General features: G+C 43.2%; 2 protein-coding genes across 7 annotated transcripts in view; one reads left to right on the plus strand and one right to left on the minus strand.

Moving 5' to 3' along the window:
* Window positions 1-19,494, plus strand: part of ubac2 (UBA domain containing 2) — a 153,885-nt gene that overhangs the window by 61,966 nt on the left and 72,425 nt on the right. The window lies entirely within an intron of this gene.
* LOC137323129 (G-protein coupled receptor 183-like) lies at window positions 2,491-12,194 on the minus strand. Of its 4 annotated transcripts, none has more exons than XM_067986590.1 (2): window positions 12,096-12,194; window positions 2,491-3,765 (listed from the first exon to the last, which is right to left on the minus strand). In XM_067986590.1, the coding sequence occupies exon 2, from the start codon at window positions 3,716-3,718 to the stop codon at window positions 2,645-2,647; it is 1,074 nt and encodes a 357-aa protein (XP_067842691.1). In that variant the 5' UTR covers window positions 3,719-3,765; window positions 12,096-12,194; the 3' UTR covers window positions 2,491-2,644. The 4 variants fall into 4 exon arrangements, with proteins under 4 accessions (XP_067842691.1, XP_067842692.1, XP_067842694.1 ...); XM_067986591.1 differs by lacking the exon at window positions 12,096-12,194 and adding an exon at window positions 10,011-10,127; XM_067986593.1 differs by lacking the exon at window positions 12,096-12,194 and adding an exon at window positions 9,070-9,137.

The following is a 19,494-nucleotide window of genomic DNA, read 5'->3' on the forward strand; positions in this document are numbered from 1 at the left end:
AGAGGTTTAGGGAGGGAATTCCAAAGCTTAGGGCCCAGGCAGCTGAAGGCACGGCCAACCAATGATGGGGCGATGACAGTCAGGAATGTGCAAGAGGCCAGAATTGGTGGAGCGCAGAGTTCCCAAAGGGTTGTAGGGCTGGAGGAGGTAAGAATACAGTATTACCTTTCACTCCTTCATTGTTGTACAGTAAGTTCATTACCCCACTCTCTCCAAGTTACACTGATTCCCCATGTCCTAGTGTGTCAATTTCAAAATTCTTGTCCTTGTTTTCAAATCTCTCCAAGGTCTTGCCCCATCGTACCACGGTGGTGTCTTTCTGCGCTACATTCCTGCACACACCTCCTTCTCCCCGAGCACTGGATCTCTCCTCAATCCTCGCTGTCTCTGCTGCACCATTGGTGGCCATTCTTCAGCCAATAAGTTGGAGGCAGGGAAGGGATTGTGGTTTTCATTTACTCATAAATTACAGCAAACAGTGTCTATTTACTATAACAAGCAGAGTCTCTACAGCAAACTCATGAACTACAGCAAACAGAGTCTCTAAACTCATGGCCGAAACTACAGCGGAATCTCCCGATTAATTCTTTAGGATTATTTCTTCAGCAAGGTGCAGTGAGTGGAGGATAGTTACAGAATACAAATTATGTGCGTAAAATCAATCCCAGTCACTTACAGCAGTGCGGTCTCCAGGCGTGACTGATGGGTGAATTACCCAATCATCTCCATTCTGGCCGGGAATCGTGGTGTCACGATATGCAGCCTTATAATAAATAGGAAAGGGATATGGTTGTCACCAAGCATAAGGAAAGGGAAGGGGAATGGACAGGTTAGGATGGGAATTCATGCTACGGTCAAAGAGGAGAGTTTTGAGAAGGTCTTTGAAACCAGGGAGGGAGGTGGCAAGGAGTAGGGAATTGGGTAGACAATTCTGGAAGGTAATGCTATAATGGCTGATGTCAATATTCACTCTTATTATAAAGTGCACTGAGACATTTCCCTGCACGTGAGGAGTGCTATATAAATGCAAGTTGTTGTTTTAAACTTAATGCTGTGTTTGGTCTGGCTGCACTTCCGCAGGTATGAAACCGTGCGGAGAAACCCAGTGAGCTGAGCTGAGCTGCACCTGAATGCTATGGTTTGTAAGCATGTGGGTGATCAAAAAACCTTGCTTAATGTACACTAATGTTTGACTTGTCCAAGTTTACAGACTGCGATCTGAGGTACATTAAATGAGATAAGCTCCTTTGCTGATGTCTGGTACGGAGAAGATTGTAGCATTGGGGACCGAGTGCAACATATCAAAATTTGCAGATGATACAAAGATGGGAGGGAAAGTAGAGAGTGAGGAGGACATAAAAAACCTGCAAGGGGATATAGACAGGCTGGGTGAGTGGGCGGAGATTTGGCAGATGCAATATAATATTGGAAAATGTGAGGTTATGCACTTTGGCAGGAAAAATCAGAGAGCAAGTTATTTTCTTAATGGCGAGAGACTGGAAAGTACTGCAGTACAAAGGGATCTGGGGGTCCTAGTGCAAGAAAATCAAAAAGTTGGTATGCAGGTGCAGCAGGTGATCAAGAAAGCCAACGGAATGTTGGCTTTTATTGCTAGGGGGATAGAATATAAAAACAAGGAGGTATTGCTGCAGTTATATAAGGTATTGGTGAGACCGCACCTGGAATACTGCATACAGTTTTGGTCTCCATACTTAAGAAAAGACATACTTGCTCTCGAGGCAGTACAAAGAAGGTTCACTCGGTTAATCCCGGGGATGAGGGGGCGGACATATGAGGAGAGGTTGAGTAGATTGGGACTCTACTCATTGGAGTTCAGAAGAATGAGAGGCGATCTTATTGAAACATATAAGATTGTGAAGGGTCTTGATCGGGTGGATGCAGTAAGGATGTTCCCAAAGATGGGTGAAACTAGAACTAGGGGGCATAATCTTAGAATAAGGGGCTGCTCTTTCAAAACTGAGATGAGGAGAAACTTCTTCACTCAGAGGGTGGTAGGTCTGTGGAATTTGCTGCCCCAGGAAGCTGTGGAAGCTACATCATTAGATAAATTTAAAACAGAAATAGACAGTTTCCTAGAAGTAAAGGGAATTAGGGGTTATGGGGAGCGGGCAGGAAATTGGACATGAAGCTGAGTTCGGATCGGTCAATGCCCTGTGGGTGGCGGAGAGGGCCCAGGGGCTATGTGGCCGGGTCCTGCTCCGACTTCTTGTGTTCTTTAGATTTGTGGTTGGGATCAGATCAGCCATGATCTTATTGAATGGCGGAGCAGGCTCGAGGGGCCGATTGGCCTACTCCTGCTCCAATTTCTTATGTTCTTATGTTCTTATTTGATATGGTTAGCCATAAAGTATGTGGTGGCCCTTCCTATCGTGTAGTTAATTTTAGATGTTCAGAAAGATTTGCGCAAGAAGCGAGAATTGGAGGAGCTATTCAGGAAAGGGGAAAAGTACAAAAATAAATTACGACAAATAAAAAAAAAAGTTTATATACCTAGATTTGTACAAAATAACTGCATGAACCATCACGGAATATACACATTGAAGATTGGATCAGGATTATAAACATAATTGCAATTTTTTTTTTTGGCTGTCTTCTTTTCCTGGTAATCGCAAGTAAATTATCTCTACAAAATGGTGTCAGAAGCTGTCCCTTTTGTATGCAAGTGACTCCCCACACCAGGTGAACTGTTTTCTGCGGCAGACTTAACGCCACTTGAAATAGACACGCTGACGGGCCGTCTTATCATCTTGAGGACTATACTCCTATAGCCCTTGCAGGCAAAGAAGTAGATGAAAGGATCTAGGCAGCAATTGAAGTTCATCACGGAAACAGACATGTGGAGGGCTATTTGAAAGTTTTGTTGCTCCAGACAGGAGGGTGTATACAGTAGCTTTTTGATCATGTGCTGCACAATGGCCACGTGATATGGAGTGAAACATATGAAGAACACGAAGAGCACAAGCAAGATAACGTTGTTGGCTTTCTTGTTTCTTCCTGATTTTTCAATTGAGGGATTCCGTTTTGCTGTCCTGAAGAGTTTTGAACTGACTTGAGAATAAGAAAGCAGCATGATGCCCATAGGCAGAATGTAACCCACAGTGCAAGCGCCAAGAAGCATTTGCGGAAGGCTTGGCAAGGTCTCAAAATTTGGATATTCCATGCACGTCATGAAGTTGCCTTGAACTTCTTTGGACATTTGGATGAACAGCAATGGCACCGTCTGGCAAAGTATAATGATCCAGACAACAATGCAGATTTTTTTGACGTTGCGAACGTTTCTGAACTTGGAATGACGGAACGGGTATATTACAGCAAGAAATCTATCCACACTTAAGCAGGTCATAAAACTTACACTGGCATATATGTTGCTGTAACAAATGAGTGCAGTAACTCGACACACTGCTTCACCAAATGGCCAGTTAAATCCTCGTGCGTAGTATATTATTCGCGTGGGTACAACAGCTGCAAAGGCAATGTCTGAGATAACGAGATTCATAGAGTAAAGTGTAGTTGAATTGATTTTTTTCTGCTTTTTCTTGATAGCTATTATGGCTAGGATATTCCCAAAGATGCCAACGAAACATATGATGGAGTACACCAAAGGTAACAGGATCCTGGCTGTACCGCGGTGGATGTACACATCACATTCGTCAGAATTGTTTGCAGAAGTGTTGTGATGAGTTGTTGAATGATTCATGGTCCAACTTACGCCCACCGGTTCGACAGAAATGGGAGCTCCAACAGCTGTGTTAAAGAAGCAAATCTTAGTTTCAGTTCAGGATTTTTCATGAATTTACCATTTATGCTAAGTGCGTTGTGGAAACAGTTCAATTAAAAAAAAAACAAAAGTAGCGAGTTGTTATGATCTGGAATGCACTGCCTGAAAAGGTGGTGGAAGCAGATTCAGTAATAACTTTCAAAATGGAATTGGATAAATGCTTGAAGGGGAAAAAATTGCAGGGCTATGGGGAAAGAACAGGGGGAGTGGGACTAATTGGATAGCTCTTTCAAAGAGACGATGGGCCGATTGGCCTCCTTCTGTGTTCTATGATTTATCAATTTTCAGTTCCTTTCATGGCAGTTAACTTTCATCTACTGTTTTTAAACTTAAATAATTTTCTGGTTTTATAGAAGAAGTCAAACTTTGATAATATAAATACCGGGTGGTCAAATAGAGGATAGTCACTGTGCAACTGTGGAATTGTGTTTTATCTTGTTTTTGAGTAAGACTTTCATACATTTATGTAGGTGCCAGGGATGAGGGACTTCAGTTACGTGGAGAGACTGGAGAAGCTGGGATTGTTCTCCTTAGAGCAGGGAAGGTTAAGGGGAGATTTAATAGAGGTGCTCAAAATTAGGAAGGGTTTTGATAGAGTAAATAAGGAGAAACTGTTAGCCTGTTTGCACTGGCAGGAGGATTGGTAACCAGAGGACACAGATTTAAGGTGATTGGCAAAAGAACCAGAGGAGAGAAAAGGAGAATTTTGTTAATGCAGCGAGTTGTTATGATCTGGAATGCGCTGCCTGAAAAGGTGGTGGAAACTGATTCAATAGTAACTTTCAAAAGGGAATTGGATAGATACTTGAAGGAGAAACAATTGCAGGGCTCTGGGGAAAGAGCAGGGGGAGTGGGACTAATCGGATAGCTCTTTCAAAGAGCCGGCACAGGCACGATGGGCCGAATGGCCCCCTTCTGTGCTGTGTGATTCTGGGATTCTTCCTCACAAGTGGAATGAAAGTAGGCTCAAGGCTTCTCCAGTGCTTCAGAGTGCAATGTCTTGTTATATATTGCCATATAGACCAGGAAGGTGCCAGGTTGAATCCCTGGTTGGGACTGAATTAAATGATCACAGCTCAGATGGAAGGGATTACAATTGCTGTAGGGAGAGATAAAATTCACAAGGGCTCCTGTTTCTGATTGAAGTACAGTGGGCTCCTTGCAAACAAATGCGCATGTGTCAAAAGAAAGAAAGAGAGAATTTGCATTTATATAGCGCCTTTCACGACCTCGGGACATCCCAAAGTGCTTTACAGCCAATGAAGTACTTTTGAAGTGTAGTCACTGTCATAATGTAGGAAATGCAGCAGCTAATTTGCACACAGCAAGCTCCCTGTCTACCCTCTCAGGTGGGTGTAAAAGATCCCATGGCTCTATTTCGAATAGCAATGTGACAATGACCAGATAATCTGTTTTAGTGATGTTGGTTGAGGGATAAATATTGGTCAGGACACAGGTGATAACTCCCCTGCTCTTCTTCGAAATAACGGCCGTGGGATCCTTCACTCCCACCTGAGAGGGCAGAGGACCTCGGTTTAACGTCTCATCTGAAAGACGGCAGTGCAGCACTCCCTCGGTGCTGCACTTGGGAGTGTCAGCCAGTAAAAGAGGACGTTTAGCAACCTGGCAAGTCTACTTCAGCAAGAACAAATGCATTGAGGAAGGAAGAAAATCATAATTTCATTAAAAAGTTACTTACTATTTTTTTATATGAAGACTTACATATATCATACTAAAACATGAAAATAAATTTGATTTAATATTAGTTATACAAGGTGTCTTTCACTTCCAGAGGTATTTCCCTGCAATATTGGCGGACCACAGGAATTTTGGCTATAAACCTTTATTTTTTAAATGATAAAATTGGTATTTTTTTTGATTGAACTGTAAACTACAAGAAGAAACCTTCAGAGATGTAAGCTTTCATTTTTATTTATGAGATGGTTTTATGATTGGCCATGAAATTATTGGAAACCTTTTAGTTTGCTGACTAATTACTTATTTGACCGAGCTTTTGGTCACCTGTCCTAATATCTCACTATGTGGCTCAGTGTCAAATTTTGTTCGATAATCGCTCCTGTGAAGAGCCTTGAGACGTTTTACTCTGTTAAAGGTGCTATATAAATGTAAGTTGTTATATAAAAAGAAATTAAACTGTTGGTTTAAAATGATTTAACTAATTACCCAATAGAGATCTTTAAAACTATGAAAGGGTTCGATAGGGTAGACAAATCGAAAATAGTTCCACTTGCGGGGGAGTCCAAAACTAGTGGCCATAAATATAAGGTAGTCACTAATAAATCCAATAGGGAATTCAGGAGAAATTTCTTTACCCAGAGAGGGGTGAGAATGTGGAACTCGCTATCACATGGAGTAGTTGAGGTGAATAGAATAGATGCATTTAAGGGGAAGCTAGATAAACATATGAGGTAGAAAGGAATAGAAGGTTATGCTGATAGGGTGAGATGAAGTAGGGTGGGAAGAGGCTCGTGTGGAGCATAAACACCAGCATGGATCAGTTGGGCCGAATGGCCTGTTTCTGTGCTGTAAAATTCTATGTAATTTGCATCAATTGCTACAAAGGGTGATGTACAGCTAGGCATAAAATCTTTTTAAAAGAAAAATACACAGAGTGAAAGTCCACACTAGGCATATCACTAGTTCCTAAAATGTTATTAAAATCAAGTGGATATCCTGTGGTGTGGCTTTGAGGGAAAGGAGTCACGATGCTGCGTGACTACTTGCAATGCAGTTTTCTGAAAAGAGTGTGTTATTCCAGAGCTGCAGTGGGAAGAGCCTGGGCCCTGAGGCTTGAGGCCGAGGAAACAAAGAGCCCAGCTGAAGCATCGGGGGGTTGGGCCTGTGAGTATTGGAGCGGAGATGGAACAGTTGGGGTGGGTGTGCAAGGGAAAGAGCAAAAACGGAGCAGGAGCATGGGCGGGCCTGAGGGTGCAATACATTGGGGGGCTGCATATTGTGACACCACCATTCCCGTCCCGAATGGAGACGATTGGGTAATTCCCCCGTCAATCATGCCTGGAGACAGCACTGCTGTAAGCGACTGGGATTGATTTTAGGCACATAATTTGTATTATGTAACTATCCTCCACTCACTGCATTTTGCTGGAGAAATAACCCTGCTGTACTCGGGAGACTCTGCTGTCATTTCGGTCATGAGTTCGGAAACTCTGTTTGCTGTAGTAAATAGACTCTGTTTGCTGTAGTAAATAGACTCTGTTTGCTGTAGTAAATAGACTCTGTTTGCTGTAGTAAATAGACTCTGTTTGCTGTAGTAAATAGACTCTGTTTGCTGTAGTTGCAGACACTGTTTTTAAATAGACTTTTTTTGCTGTAGTTGTAGACACTATTTTTAAAAGGACTTTGTAAATAGACTGCTGTAGTTGTAGACACTGTTTTTAGATACTTTGTTTGCTGTAGTTGTAGACACTATTTTTAAATAGACTTTGTTTGCTGTAGTTGCAATGACTATTTTTAAAAGGACTTTGTAAATAGACTGTTTGCTGTAGTTGTAGACACTACTTTTAAATAGACTTTGTGAATAGACTTTGTTTGCTTTGTTTTACTGTAAAACTCACATAAGTTCTGCCGGCCGTAAGTCCCGTCCCGCCTCCAACTCATTAGCTAACACAGTGGTGTCAATAGTCACAGTGTACATTGGGTTCGGCAGTCCAGAGGGGTGGAGCAGTGAGCTCCTTTAATTGAGTCTGGGACTTGTGGAGGCCCAGGCATTTCTATATCGTAGCCTTGCAAATGGAGTTGCGGGTTTGTGCACCTAATCTCTGTGCCATATTCATAGGAGCGTTTGATCCACACTTCGGAAGCAGTACGTTTAGAGCAACATTATCAAAACATTTCTTCACAATCTGATCTTGAGTGAGAGTGTCATGGAGTCCATACCTTGGAAAAAAACAGGTTATCTGGTCATTATCGCATTGCTGTTTGTGGAGCCTTGCTGTGCCCAAATTAGTTGCCTCGTTTCCCACATTACAACAGTGACTACACATTTTTTTTTTAAAGTACTTCATTGCCTGTAAAGCGCTTTGGGATGTCCTGAGGTTGTGAAGGGCGCTGGAAAGACACAAGTTCTTTCTCACAGTACGATTGGTGAATAGTAATAGTAGAAAGTACTTAATTAGAAAGGAGAAGAACAGAGATGTAACCAATGAAAGCGAAAAAGGACAAACGTTCCAAAAAGGAAAATTGGCAAACATACATAATGGACACTTCAGTCACTACTTTCACTACCGACACAAACTTTCATATATAATTGTAAAGGTGTGCGCCATTCTGCAGATAATAAATTCAAAACTTACATAAACCATAATATCTGATAAAGACTTGCAACAGTGTATAGGTTACTTATTTGTCACTCACTCACACACACACACACACACACACACACACACACACACAGTTATTAGTAACCTCCTCCAGCCCTACAACCCTCCGAGATCTCTGCGCTCCTCCAATTCTGGCCTCATTACGCATCCCCGATTTTCACCACTCCACCATTGGTGGCCGTGCCTTCAGCTGTCTCAGCCCTAAGCTCTGGAATTCCCTCCCTAAACTCTCTACCTCTTTCTCCACTTTTAAGACTCTCCTCAAAACCTACCTCTGTGACCAAGCTTTTGATCACCTGTCCTAATATCTCCTTATGTGGCTCGTGTCAAATTTTGTTTGATTATGCTCCTATGAAGCGCCTTGGGATGTTTTACTACATTAAAGACGCTATATAAATGCAACGTGTTGTGATAATTAGGTAGTATAATCAATGACCCTTGCTTTTTATTGGGAAAATGAGCTCAATTACAATGAGGAAAATCACTGGCTGAGCTTAAAGTACTTTCTAAAGTTTGTAGAACATAATGCAAAAGCCAAACAGCTGTGTAATCAGTCGTCATCATCAGTGGTCTGCCTAATGCAGGTTCTAGCTCAATCCTCCCTTCTCCAAATCACCACTCTCTTAAGTTCTCCATACGACCTCCATTCTTCAGGTAGTCCAGCACCATCCTTCTTTTCCTCCCTCTTGGTCTTTTTACCTTCCATAAATTCTGGGCCCATGTATGTCCGTCAGTGGCAGGAATTTTGTAGCGTGGTGTACACTCAGTGAGTGAGAATCATTTCATGTTTCATTTCTCAGAAATAGATGGACAAGGGTTCAACACTCTTATCACGATCCCATCCCACTCAGCACATGCTCAGTCTAATTCATTTGCCCTTTTTCTGATGACATCAATCAAACTACGTACCCCTTGTATCATTGCCAACACTTTCTCATGACTTTTCCTGTCGATCCACTTTACTTCCTCCATGCTTCACCAAACCCACATCTCAAAGCTCTCCAGAAGCCTGACCTCCCCTTTCCTCTGCGTCCACGTTTCACCGCCACAATCCATATTAAACTCTTTGTTTATCTTAGCTCAGTGGAAGCTCGAGGAACAGCACCTCATCTTTCTATTAAGCACTTTACAACCTTCCGGCCTCAACGTTGATTTCAACACCTTCAGATCATATCCACCGGCCCCATTTTCTCGGACGTCAGGTACTGGCAATGGTTTTGCTTTTTACCATTTACAACTCCTCTAGACTCATCTTTTGTTTCTTTACTTGTCCCATTACCACCCCCTTTTGCCTTGCACCATCATCCCTTTTGTCATTTAATCATTCCTGCCCTCCATGCTATCACAGGCCTTTCCCGGAGTTCTTTCCTTCCCCCGTCCCCTTTTTCCCTGGCTGTGTACTTGCTTAAAATCTGTTAAATCTCTAACTTCTTCCAGTTGTGATGAAAGGTCATCGACCTGAAACGTTAACTCTGTTTCTCTCTCCGCAGGGCTGCCTGACCTGCTGAGTGTTTCCAGCCTTTTCTGTTTTTACTTCAGATTTCCAGCATCTGCAGTATTTTGCTTTTGTCTTCGCTAACCTTCTTCAGTTCTCTATTCAGTTGTCCAGTCAATATCCCCTTCCTTCTATATTAAATGCTCCTTTTCACATTGTAATCCTAGCTCTCCCCTCCAAAGCAATCTACCATCTTCAGTAGAAGGATATGCTGATAGGGCTAGATGAAGAGTAGTGGAAGGGGCTTACGTGGAGCATAAATGCTGGCATAGACCAGTTGGGCTGAATGGCCTGTTTCTGTGCCATAGCCTCCTGGTAACTCTATTATACTTCACGGATATTTAAATTGTCTCACCTGATTTAATTGTTTCTCATTTATTAAAATGCTCTCTTTCACCTACATTCCTATAAACCTTCATGGCTGTGGTCTTACCCACATGGATCTCCATTCCATAATCCATTGCTGCAGCATTCAGGATAGCTACAAACTGTAGTCCATTCATGGTTCTTAATACCAAGGCTTTGACATCAGCAAATCTGACAGCTTTCACCAGCTGACCTCCAGTTTACACTCCTTCCTCTACCTCGTATAGAACCTCGGTTAAACCGCACTGTGCACAGCTCTGGTCTCCATATTACAAATAACAATATAGAAGCACTGGAGAAAGTGCAAAAAAGATTTACAAGGATGATGCCAGAACTGAGAGGTTATAACTATCAGGAAAGACTGAACAGGCTGGGGCTCTTTTCTCTAGAAAAGAGAAGGCTGAGGGGTGACCTCATAGAGGTCTTTAAAATTCTGAAAGGGTTTGATAGGGTAGACGTAGAGAAAATGTTTCCGCTTGTGGGGGAGACCAAAACTAGAGGTCATAAATATAAGGTAGTCACCAATAAATCCAATAAGGAATTCAGGAAAAACTTCTTAACCTAGAGGGTGGTGAGAATGTGGAACTCTCTACCACAAGGAGTAGTTGAGGCGAATAACATAGATGCATTTAAGGGGAAGCTGGATAAGCACATGAGGGAGAAAGGAATAGAAGGATATGCTGATAGGGTGAGATGAAGTAGGGTGGGAAGAGATTCATGTGGAGCATAAACACCGGCATAGAACTGTTGGGCTGAATGGTTTCTGTGCTGTAAATTCTATGTAATTCTCTGGGTTTTTTTGTACTCTTTGACCTTTAAATTGTGCTGTGTGATATTAGTGATAAACGCATTAACATATTTATATGAACTCACACTGTAAGCTACTTTGACAAAGGGATCAATGCATTTAAATAAATTGGTCTATGCCATTTTTTAAAATAACAGATAAAATAATTTCATACGAATGTGTTAATTCATTACTAATATTGCACAGTGCAATGTCAGCTCAATTATATGCGGGAGCGACAGCCCAGACTGAAATACTGCAGGCTGGACTAATCAGGATCGACTAACCTTTTTACATTTTCTGCAATGTAGTTCTTAACATCCAGCCAATTTCATTCCTACAGTATAGCCAAGGTTTGAAATGCATGGAAGAATGTAATTCTGTGTTTATTAACCATGAAACCACAACTGCACCCCTGATTACTTGTCATTATTTCTTGGTTGTTCTCCTCCCATTTTGTAAATGATTATTTCCCCCCTTCGTAGCCTCTATCATCTTTCTCTCCCCCACCTACCTGTCCCCCCTCCCCATAGTAATCTACCTATGCTCCCAGCTTACTGCCATTGCTGCTTTGAGAGGTTTACAAGGGTGGCATTGGTCTGGCTTCTGCCTGCCCCTCCTGCTTTATCTAAGGAAATGCTCACCTCACACTCCCCAATGCCCATGCTTGGAGAATCGGAGGGAGGTAGATCTGTTTTTTTCACTCCTGCATGACCAGCGTATTGTTGCTTTTGCCATAAAAATGATTTTGAACAGCAAACATGTGATTTTGATATTTGAAATAAGTCTCTACAGTATATTTCAAATTTCGTCGTTGGGGCAATTTGCATTGTTGCTATTTTTTTTAAATGCTATTTTTAATATTCCTGAATTATCTGCTATTTATATGCTCGTATTTGACAGAAATACATGATATAGTTTCGAAAAGCCTTTTTTTAAATCACTTCAGAATTTTTTGGTTTATTCAGTCACCTGTATTTGTATGAAATGAAAATTGCCAAAAGCTTTTGGTTGCTTTTTTAAAACAAAAACTCATCTTAGGAAAAATGTTTCACAAAACAAGCAGATTTAATCTTGTGCTAACTCTAAAAGATATAATTTATAAACATCAGTGTTTGAAAATTATTCCTGAAGGTAAACAATTTCGAGAAAGACAGCACAAGAACAATTCAAAGTATTGTTTTACAATGAGAGTAAAATGGTCCATTCTTAAAGTATCTTTAAGCTTATACAAATTAAATGACACATTAAACTTGTGAAACTTAACATAAGTGACAATACTCACACACTGAACCCCTTCAATTTCTGCCTGTAGCTGTACCTGACCTCTGATCTTGTGATGTTGTACCAAATTTCAAATCGCTAACACTGAAGGCATCTGTTTTGTATCAGATAAAAGTAGTTTTGACGTGTTAGCTTTTTTTAAACCATGAGCTCAATCTTTGAATAGCTTATCAGCTTCCTGTGGTTTAAGCAGTTCCATGAGAGTGTTAAACCCTTGTCCATCTATTTCTGAGAAATGAAACATGAAACGATTCTTACTCACTAAGTGTACATCATGCTACAAAATTCCTGCCACTAACAGACATACATGGGTCCAGAATTTGCTGGAGTGGGGCATCTCGCGACATTCACTGTTGGTTAGACTTTCTCCCTCGCCCTTCAGCTCAAAAAATGTTTGCCCTGGAAGTGCGAGCTGATAACGGGGCGGCGAGGGCAATGGGACATCTGGGAACTTGGTGAACAACGGGACTAACAGTCCGTCTCCTTAAACAGTGAGATTTAAGGATTGAGAAAGAAACAGAGGAACGACGGAGAAGGAAATAAGGTGAATTAGAGTCAAATCAGGTACAGAAAGACAAATAAGAGAGGGAAAGAAAGATTGGATTAAGAGAGAGAAAAGAGACAAAAACTAAAAGTAAGAAAATATAAAACAATTTTAAATTTTTTAAATCGGGAAGAAAACAATTTACAACCTGCAGAAATGAGACTCCACAATTTAAATTGTTCCCTTGCTGGGCCGGAGAGGTTGATTAGCATTGCATTAACAATTATCACGTCGTTAAAATGGTCCTTACGCTGTTAAGTACCACCCCTAACTTTCTGTGGCGAGTTTAATGGGCAATTAATGCAGCAATTTCATGAAACTCACGGGGAGGTTGAGAGCGAGATGCCGTTTTCGCGAGGCGAGTGGCGAAAATCGTCCAGCAACTTGCACCGACTCGCAATTCACGGGGTATCTCTTGCTCGCCGCAAGTTGCTTGACGAGTTACACACTAACGATGGTGAGCACCAGTGAGACTCGCCGTTATTTTGGCTGCAGATTCTGGCCCATGGTGTTCCAACGTAACGCTAGATTACCATTCCACATTCACAAGGTGGTTTGTGAGAGAGCCTGACACAGTGGGCCCGATATTAGGAAGGCGGCGGGTTCCCAGCGGGGGATCGCACGCGCCCGGTGAAATTGGGGTGCTCCGCACGCAATCGCAGGCTAATTGGAGCCACTTACCTGTGCTTCTGGGTTTCACGCTGGAAAGCTGCGCGGCGGGCGGACTGCGCAGGCACATCATAGGCTGTCAGCTGGAGGAGCCCTATTTAAAGGGGCAGTCCTCCACTGACTGATGCTGCAGAAAATAGGCAAAATTACAGCATGGAGCAGCCCAGGGGGAAGGCTGCTCCCAGGTTGAATGATGCCTCACTCCAGGTATTATTGGATGGGGTGAGGAGAAGGGGGAGGACTGAGATCTTCCCCTCCCGGCAGGTGGGAGGAAGTGGCCTGCCTCTGCCACCAAGAAGGCCTGGCTTGAGGTGGCAGAGGAAGTCACCTGCACCACCAACATATCGCGCACCTGCATACAGTGTAGGAGGCGCTTCAATGACCTAAGTAGGTCAGCCAAAGTGAGTACACTTACTCATTCCCCTACACTCCGTCTGCCACATCACCACCCCCACCCCACATCTCCTTCTGCACTGCCATCACTACTCTATCACATCACTCCTCACACCCACTCAAAGCTTATCCTCATCTTACCTGCACTTACTCACCTCGCCAGAACTCACCCCACCATTACTACTCAACCCACTCCTCAGACAATCTCATGGCTCTATCTCATACTCACCCTCTAATGCATCTCTTTCACAGTCAGCCTCACTCAACCTGCCACTACCTGTGCTGCAGCCACAGGGCATGCATCACATATGTGCAGTAGGAAGCGTAAGGCAAACGTGTCGTGAGCATGAAGGGGATGCACAAGGGTGTTTGAGGGTTTGTCATGGTTTTTACTTATATTTAATTTCTGATCAACTCACATCACATATTATATTGTCACCACTACTGCCACGTCTTTGCGAATCTTGTCTGGTTTGTGCAATACTGCCCTTTCCTGAGGATCACCATGAAGACCCACAACTGATGCCACACATTGTGTCACTGCAGAGTGGGTGTAGGTGTATTTGCAGGGCTCTTTGGTGCAGACGACTGAGAGACGTCGGCGATGTCCCCGGTGGCACCCTGGAAGGATACGAAGGAGAAGTTGTCGAGGGTAGTGATGACTTTGACAGCGACAGGTAAGAAGATGGTGTTCGGGCCAGCCGGGAGCAACTCCGCATGAAGGAGGCTGCAGATGTCTACGACTTCATGTCGAGTGACTGAGCCTCCGTGTGCACTGCTGCTCAAAGAGGTCCAGGAAGCTGAGCCTCGATCTGAAGACCTTGTGGCGAGGGTAGTGCCCTCTGCGAGGCATCTCTCTCTGCGGTTGCCCTCCCTTCTGCTGTGCAGGTGGATGTGTCACAGCACTGTGTTGTGGGGCTCCACGTGTCGGAGGTGGACGGCGTGGCCAGCGAGGCTGGTGATGCTGTTCGTCCTCCGAGGAGGTCATGACTGCAGCTACGGCGGCCCCCATCCGGAAGATGTACATTTGAGGGGGTCCGCAAGGTAGGTAAATGTGTCTGGACACCGGAGTAACTGAGCAAGTTTGTGAATTTTATTGTTAGGAGGAGGGTGGTAGAGGCCAAACTTTGTCCAAAGTGACAGAGTGGCCTCCTGCAATGAGTGAGGGTCTCCCCCGCCACACCTGTCAAATGGACCTTTGCAGCTGCCACAGGCTGGTGGCTGCAACAAGTCCATTTGAACTGGGAGTGTTTCCCCCAGTACGGTAAACAGTCCCAGTTCATTGCAAAATCCCACCCCTCCTAAAATGTCATGTTAATCAGGTCTCTAAACGACCTGAAATACCTTAATGATTACTTTAAGTGGCAGCCGGCGGGAGTCCCACATGCAGGGGCTGCGCGCGCATGTCAGCGCGTCACTGGGGAACCCGGAAGTGGGCGGGTTGGAGCCGGGCTCCAGACCCGCCCCGGGAATCCCCAATTTTCGCAGCCCCCCCGCCGCGAACGCACCCACTCGGGGGTGCAAAAATCGAGCCCAATGTGACAGTGTGAATAAGAGAAAATGATTTCTTCTTGTGCCGTCTCAAGTTGCATACTATTTGTTTTCAACATTCAGCGGAACTGTTTAGTCTGAACCATTAAAAGTAGCGACGCAGGTTAATAAGGCCATAAAAAATGCAAACCAAGCGCTGGGGTTCATTTCCAGAGGACTAGAATTGAAAAGCAGAGAAGTTATGTCAAACTTGTATAGAACCATGGTTAGACCACACTTGGAGTACTGTGAACAGTTCTGGTCTCCATATTATAAAAAGGATATAGAGTCACTGGAGAAGGTGCAAAAAAGATTTACAAGGATGATAACAGAACTGAGAGATTATAACTATCAAGAAACAGGCTTGGGGCTCTTTTCTCTAGAAAGGAGAAAGCTGAGGGGTGACCTGATAGAGGTCTTTAAAATTATGAAAGGGTTTGATAGGGTTGATGTAGAGAAAATGTTTCCACCTGTGGGAACGTTCAAAACCAGGGGCCATAAATATAAGATAGTCACCAATAAACCCAATAAGGATTTCAAGAGAAACTTCTTTACCAGAGAGTGATGAGAATGTGGAACTTGGAGTAGTTGAGGTGAATAGCATAGATGCATTTAAGGGGAAGCTAGATAAACACATGAGGGAGAAAGGAATAGAAGGATATGCTGATAGGGTTAGATGAAGTCTGGTGGGAGGAGGCTCATGTGGAGCATAAACACCTGTTGGGCCAAATGGCCTGTTGTTGTGCTGTTTCCTCCCTCCTCTCCCTCTGTTGCTGAAACCCTAATCCACGTCTTTATCACTTTGAGATTTGGTTTTCTCTTCATGCCGTCCCAGACAGCCTCCCTGCTTCCACCTGCCACAAGCTACAACTCATTCACCTGCCCCCTGACACACCAGTGTGGACCCCTTGCCCTGATCAAGTTTCATTGGCTTTCCCTGCCCCACCAAATCAACCAAATCAAGTCAAAGACTTTCCGTTTATTGGACTGTGTAAGAACACACTCTGGAGATGATATTTCTAAATCCTTGTGGACTTTTCTAAATCTTTGTTGTCTTTATTAATATTGGTACCAACAAAACTTTTAAAAATTTAATTCTTGCAATGAATTTGACTTCTAGTTTTTGCCCAGACAGTTCGACCAGCATGGTGCTTTTTGCACACACGTTGGAGAGGACAAAAGTGCAAGATGGGCAACCTGTGCCGTGTGCATTCTGAAATATCCCGGTAAACGGGTAATTGTTAGTCCAGAGGCATGTTCACAGCATGTATAAGATTGTAAGTTTCAAATCACATAGGTCAGTTTATGAAAACCGTGATTTGCTATGAACAGAGGTAAAGAATTGCGATCACAACGTATAATGGCGTAGACTTGACGGAAAGAAAACTGCAAAAGGAATCAAAAATTGGGCCCCAGCAGGAATTTCTGGTAAATAATTTTACGTGAAGTAATACTGTGGTTGACCTATTTCTGATTTAAGTCGGAACTTTTATCACTGCTGCCATTGTTGGTCCCAGCTTTTTAGAGAATCATACAGCACAGAAGGAGGCCATTTGGCCCATCGTGCCTGTGCCGTCTCTTTGAAAGAGCTATCCAATTAGTCGCACTCCCCTACTCTTCCCCCATAGCCCTGCAAATGCTTCATTTTCAAGTATTTATCCAATTCCCTTTTGAAAGTTACTATTGAATCTGCTTCCACCGCCCTTTCAGGCAGCGCATTCCAGATCGTAACAACTCACCAAGTCAAAAAAATTTCTCCTCACCTCCCCCTGGATTTTTTGCCAATTATCTTAAATCTGTGTCCTCTGGTTACTGACCCTCCTGCCAGTGGAAACAGATTCTCTCTATCTACTCTATGAAAACCCCATATAATTTTGAACACCTCTATTAAATCTTTTGTTTACCTTCATTACTCTAAGGAGAACAATCCCAGCTTCTCCAATCTCTCCAAATAACTGAATTCCCTCATCCCTGGTACTTTTCTAGCAAATCTCCTCTGCACCCTCTCCAATAATTTGCAGCATTGAGGCTTTTTCTGAATAATCTTCAAAAAAAAAGTTTTCTCTTAAGATTAAAAGTACAATGTTTTAGATATCGCGAAAGCTCAGTGAGCAAATACACCCTCAATGTTTTACAGAGGCATAGAGACCAGAAATGATCAACGATCCCTGCTTTGTACTGACTTAGTTGCCTTTCAGTGGATTAAGTAATTATTCTTTCATCTGCAAGAGACCTGCGGCAACCTTATACGTTTTTGGTCCATTTTATCTTCTTGTGCTCATCCAAAACTCTGCTGTCTGTATCCTAATTCACACCAAGTCCCGTTTCCCCCATCACCCCTGTGCTCGCTGACCTACATTGGCTCCCGGTCCGGCAACACCTCGATTTTAAAATTCTCATCCTGGCTTTCAAATCCCTCATTGGCCTCGCCCCTCCCTATCTCTGTAACCTCCCTCAGCCCTACAACCTTCCGAGATCTCTGCGCTCCTCCAATTCTGGCCTCTTGCGCGTCCCCGATTTTCATCGCCCCACCATTGGCGGCCGTGCCTTCGGCTGCCTAGGCCCTAAGCTCTGGAATTCCCCCCTTAAACCTCTCTGCCTCTCTAGCTCTCCTCCTTTAAGACGCTCCTTAAAACCTACCTCTTTAATATCCTAATATCGCCTTATGTGGCTTGGTGTCAAATTTTGTTTGATTACTCTCCTGCGAAGCACCTTGGGTGCTATATAAATGCAAGTTGTTGTTGTCGTTATCCATCCATAGCCATGTAAAAAAGCTACAAAATTGGTGCTTCAGTATCATCCATCCTGTACTGTACTTCGCACACTTTATGTTTTATGCTGTATTTTCAGTCAGATTTTCCTCTCGTCACACTGAGAAGAAAAGGTATGGGAAACATCCAACTGATTCCATATTTTTCTTTGTGTTCTTGCTTACGTGGCTGCAGTCTTAAAAAAAAATCAGCTTTTATTCATTTTGATTTTCAAGGATACAAGAAATACATATCACATCATTCACATAGCAACTAATGTACAAAGGGAGTTCTACGTACAACAAAAAACTCTTGCAACGCAGATTCAAGTATATCTATGAAAATACCGAGAAAGTAATTCACCACAATGATTGATTCTATGTTAACAAGATTTGCAGGGCTACGGGGAAAGAGCCGGGTAATAGGACTAATTAGATAGCTCTTTCAAAGAGCTGGCACAGGCACGATGGGCCGAATGGCCTCCTTCCGTGCTGAATGATTCAATGAAGATTAACCTTCCTGACTGACTTCATTGCCCATGATTCGTGGGCATCATACCAACTCAGACCATCTTGCCCCTCTGTGTTGCCTGTAACCACCAACAATGTCCAGAACAAAGGTGAGGCAAGTTCTTTATGATTGGACGGTTGTGCTCCAGCCAGTCTTGCAGCTTTACTCATTTGATTATTTTCACTCTTAAGCGCTTCAAATTAACAACGTCGTTAAGTACAGAAAGAAAGAAAAATTTAATTTGGCCCATCAGGGACATTCCCTCCATGTATAATTTGCCCTTGTGTGGACTCTATCTAAGCAGTGGGAGTGGTTCTGCAATATAATGTGCTTAAGACTTGCAATGTGATTCCTTTCATTTGTCCTTCCACTTTGATTTTATTTAAGGCCTCTGGGCATGTGTGGTGAAGTGCAGCATCAGTATTACATCAAATTATAACCTGACCCTGCTTCCCCTCTTATCTCAAGGGTTGCCATTGTTACGTTGTTTTGTGACCTCCCTTATCTCTGTTGGTTGGAAGAGAGGCCGTCGCCTTGTTTGCCATTTATTATCCATTTGTTAAGCAGAACCTGATTTGAAGAAGGAACACAGATCAGGAAGCCCCAGAGAAATGATATAAATGGCCATTTTTATCCATTTCTCCCGGGGTTCTGGTGAATTTTACAACAGCAGATCGGGCGAACCCCTTTGGAAATTCCAGGAGCCTGTGTTAATCTTCTCCCCCCAAAGTGAAGAGTTGTCCACACTCACTTAGTTTCTTTTCCTGCCGAAAATTTGAAACTGGAGTACGCACCTGTAGCATCCGCCATGTGTAGCATGCAGTGTTATGGATGCCACGGTGTGTGCATCTCCAAACTGATTTTTGGTAAGAAAACAATGGGGGCTTTCTTCCAGGGGAGGGGGCAATTCTCAAATTTAGGCAAGAATCAGTTTTTAACTGGTTCAACTCCCAAAACAAAATCAGGAATGTTCCCTATCCCTGAGTCAGACAGTTGTGGGTTGAAG

This window comes from Heptranchias perlo, chromosome 6 (genome assembly GCF_035084215.1).
Source record: "Heptranchias perlo isolate sHepPer1 chromosome 6, sHepPer1.hap1, whole genome shotgun sequence".
Classification (NCBI taxonomy): domain Eukaryota; kingdom Metazoa; phylum Chordata; class Chondrichthyes; order Hexanchiformes; family Hexanchidae; genus Heptranchias; species Heptranchias perlo.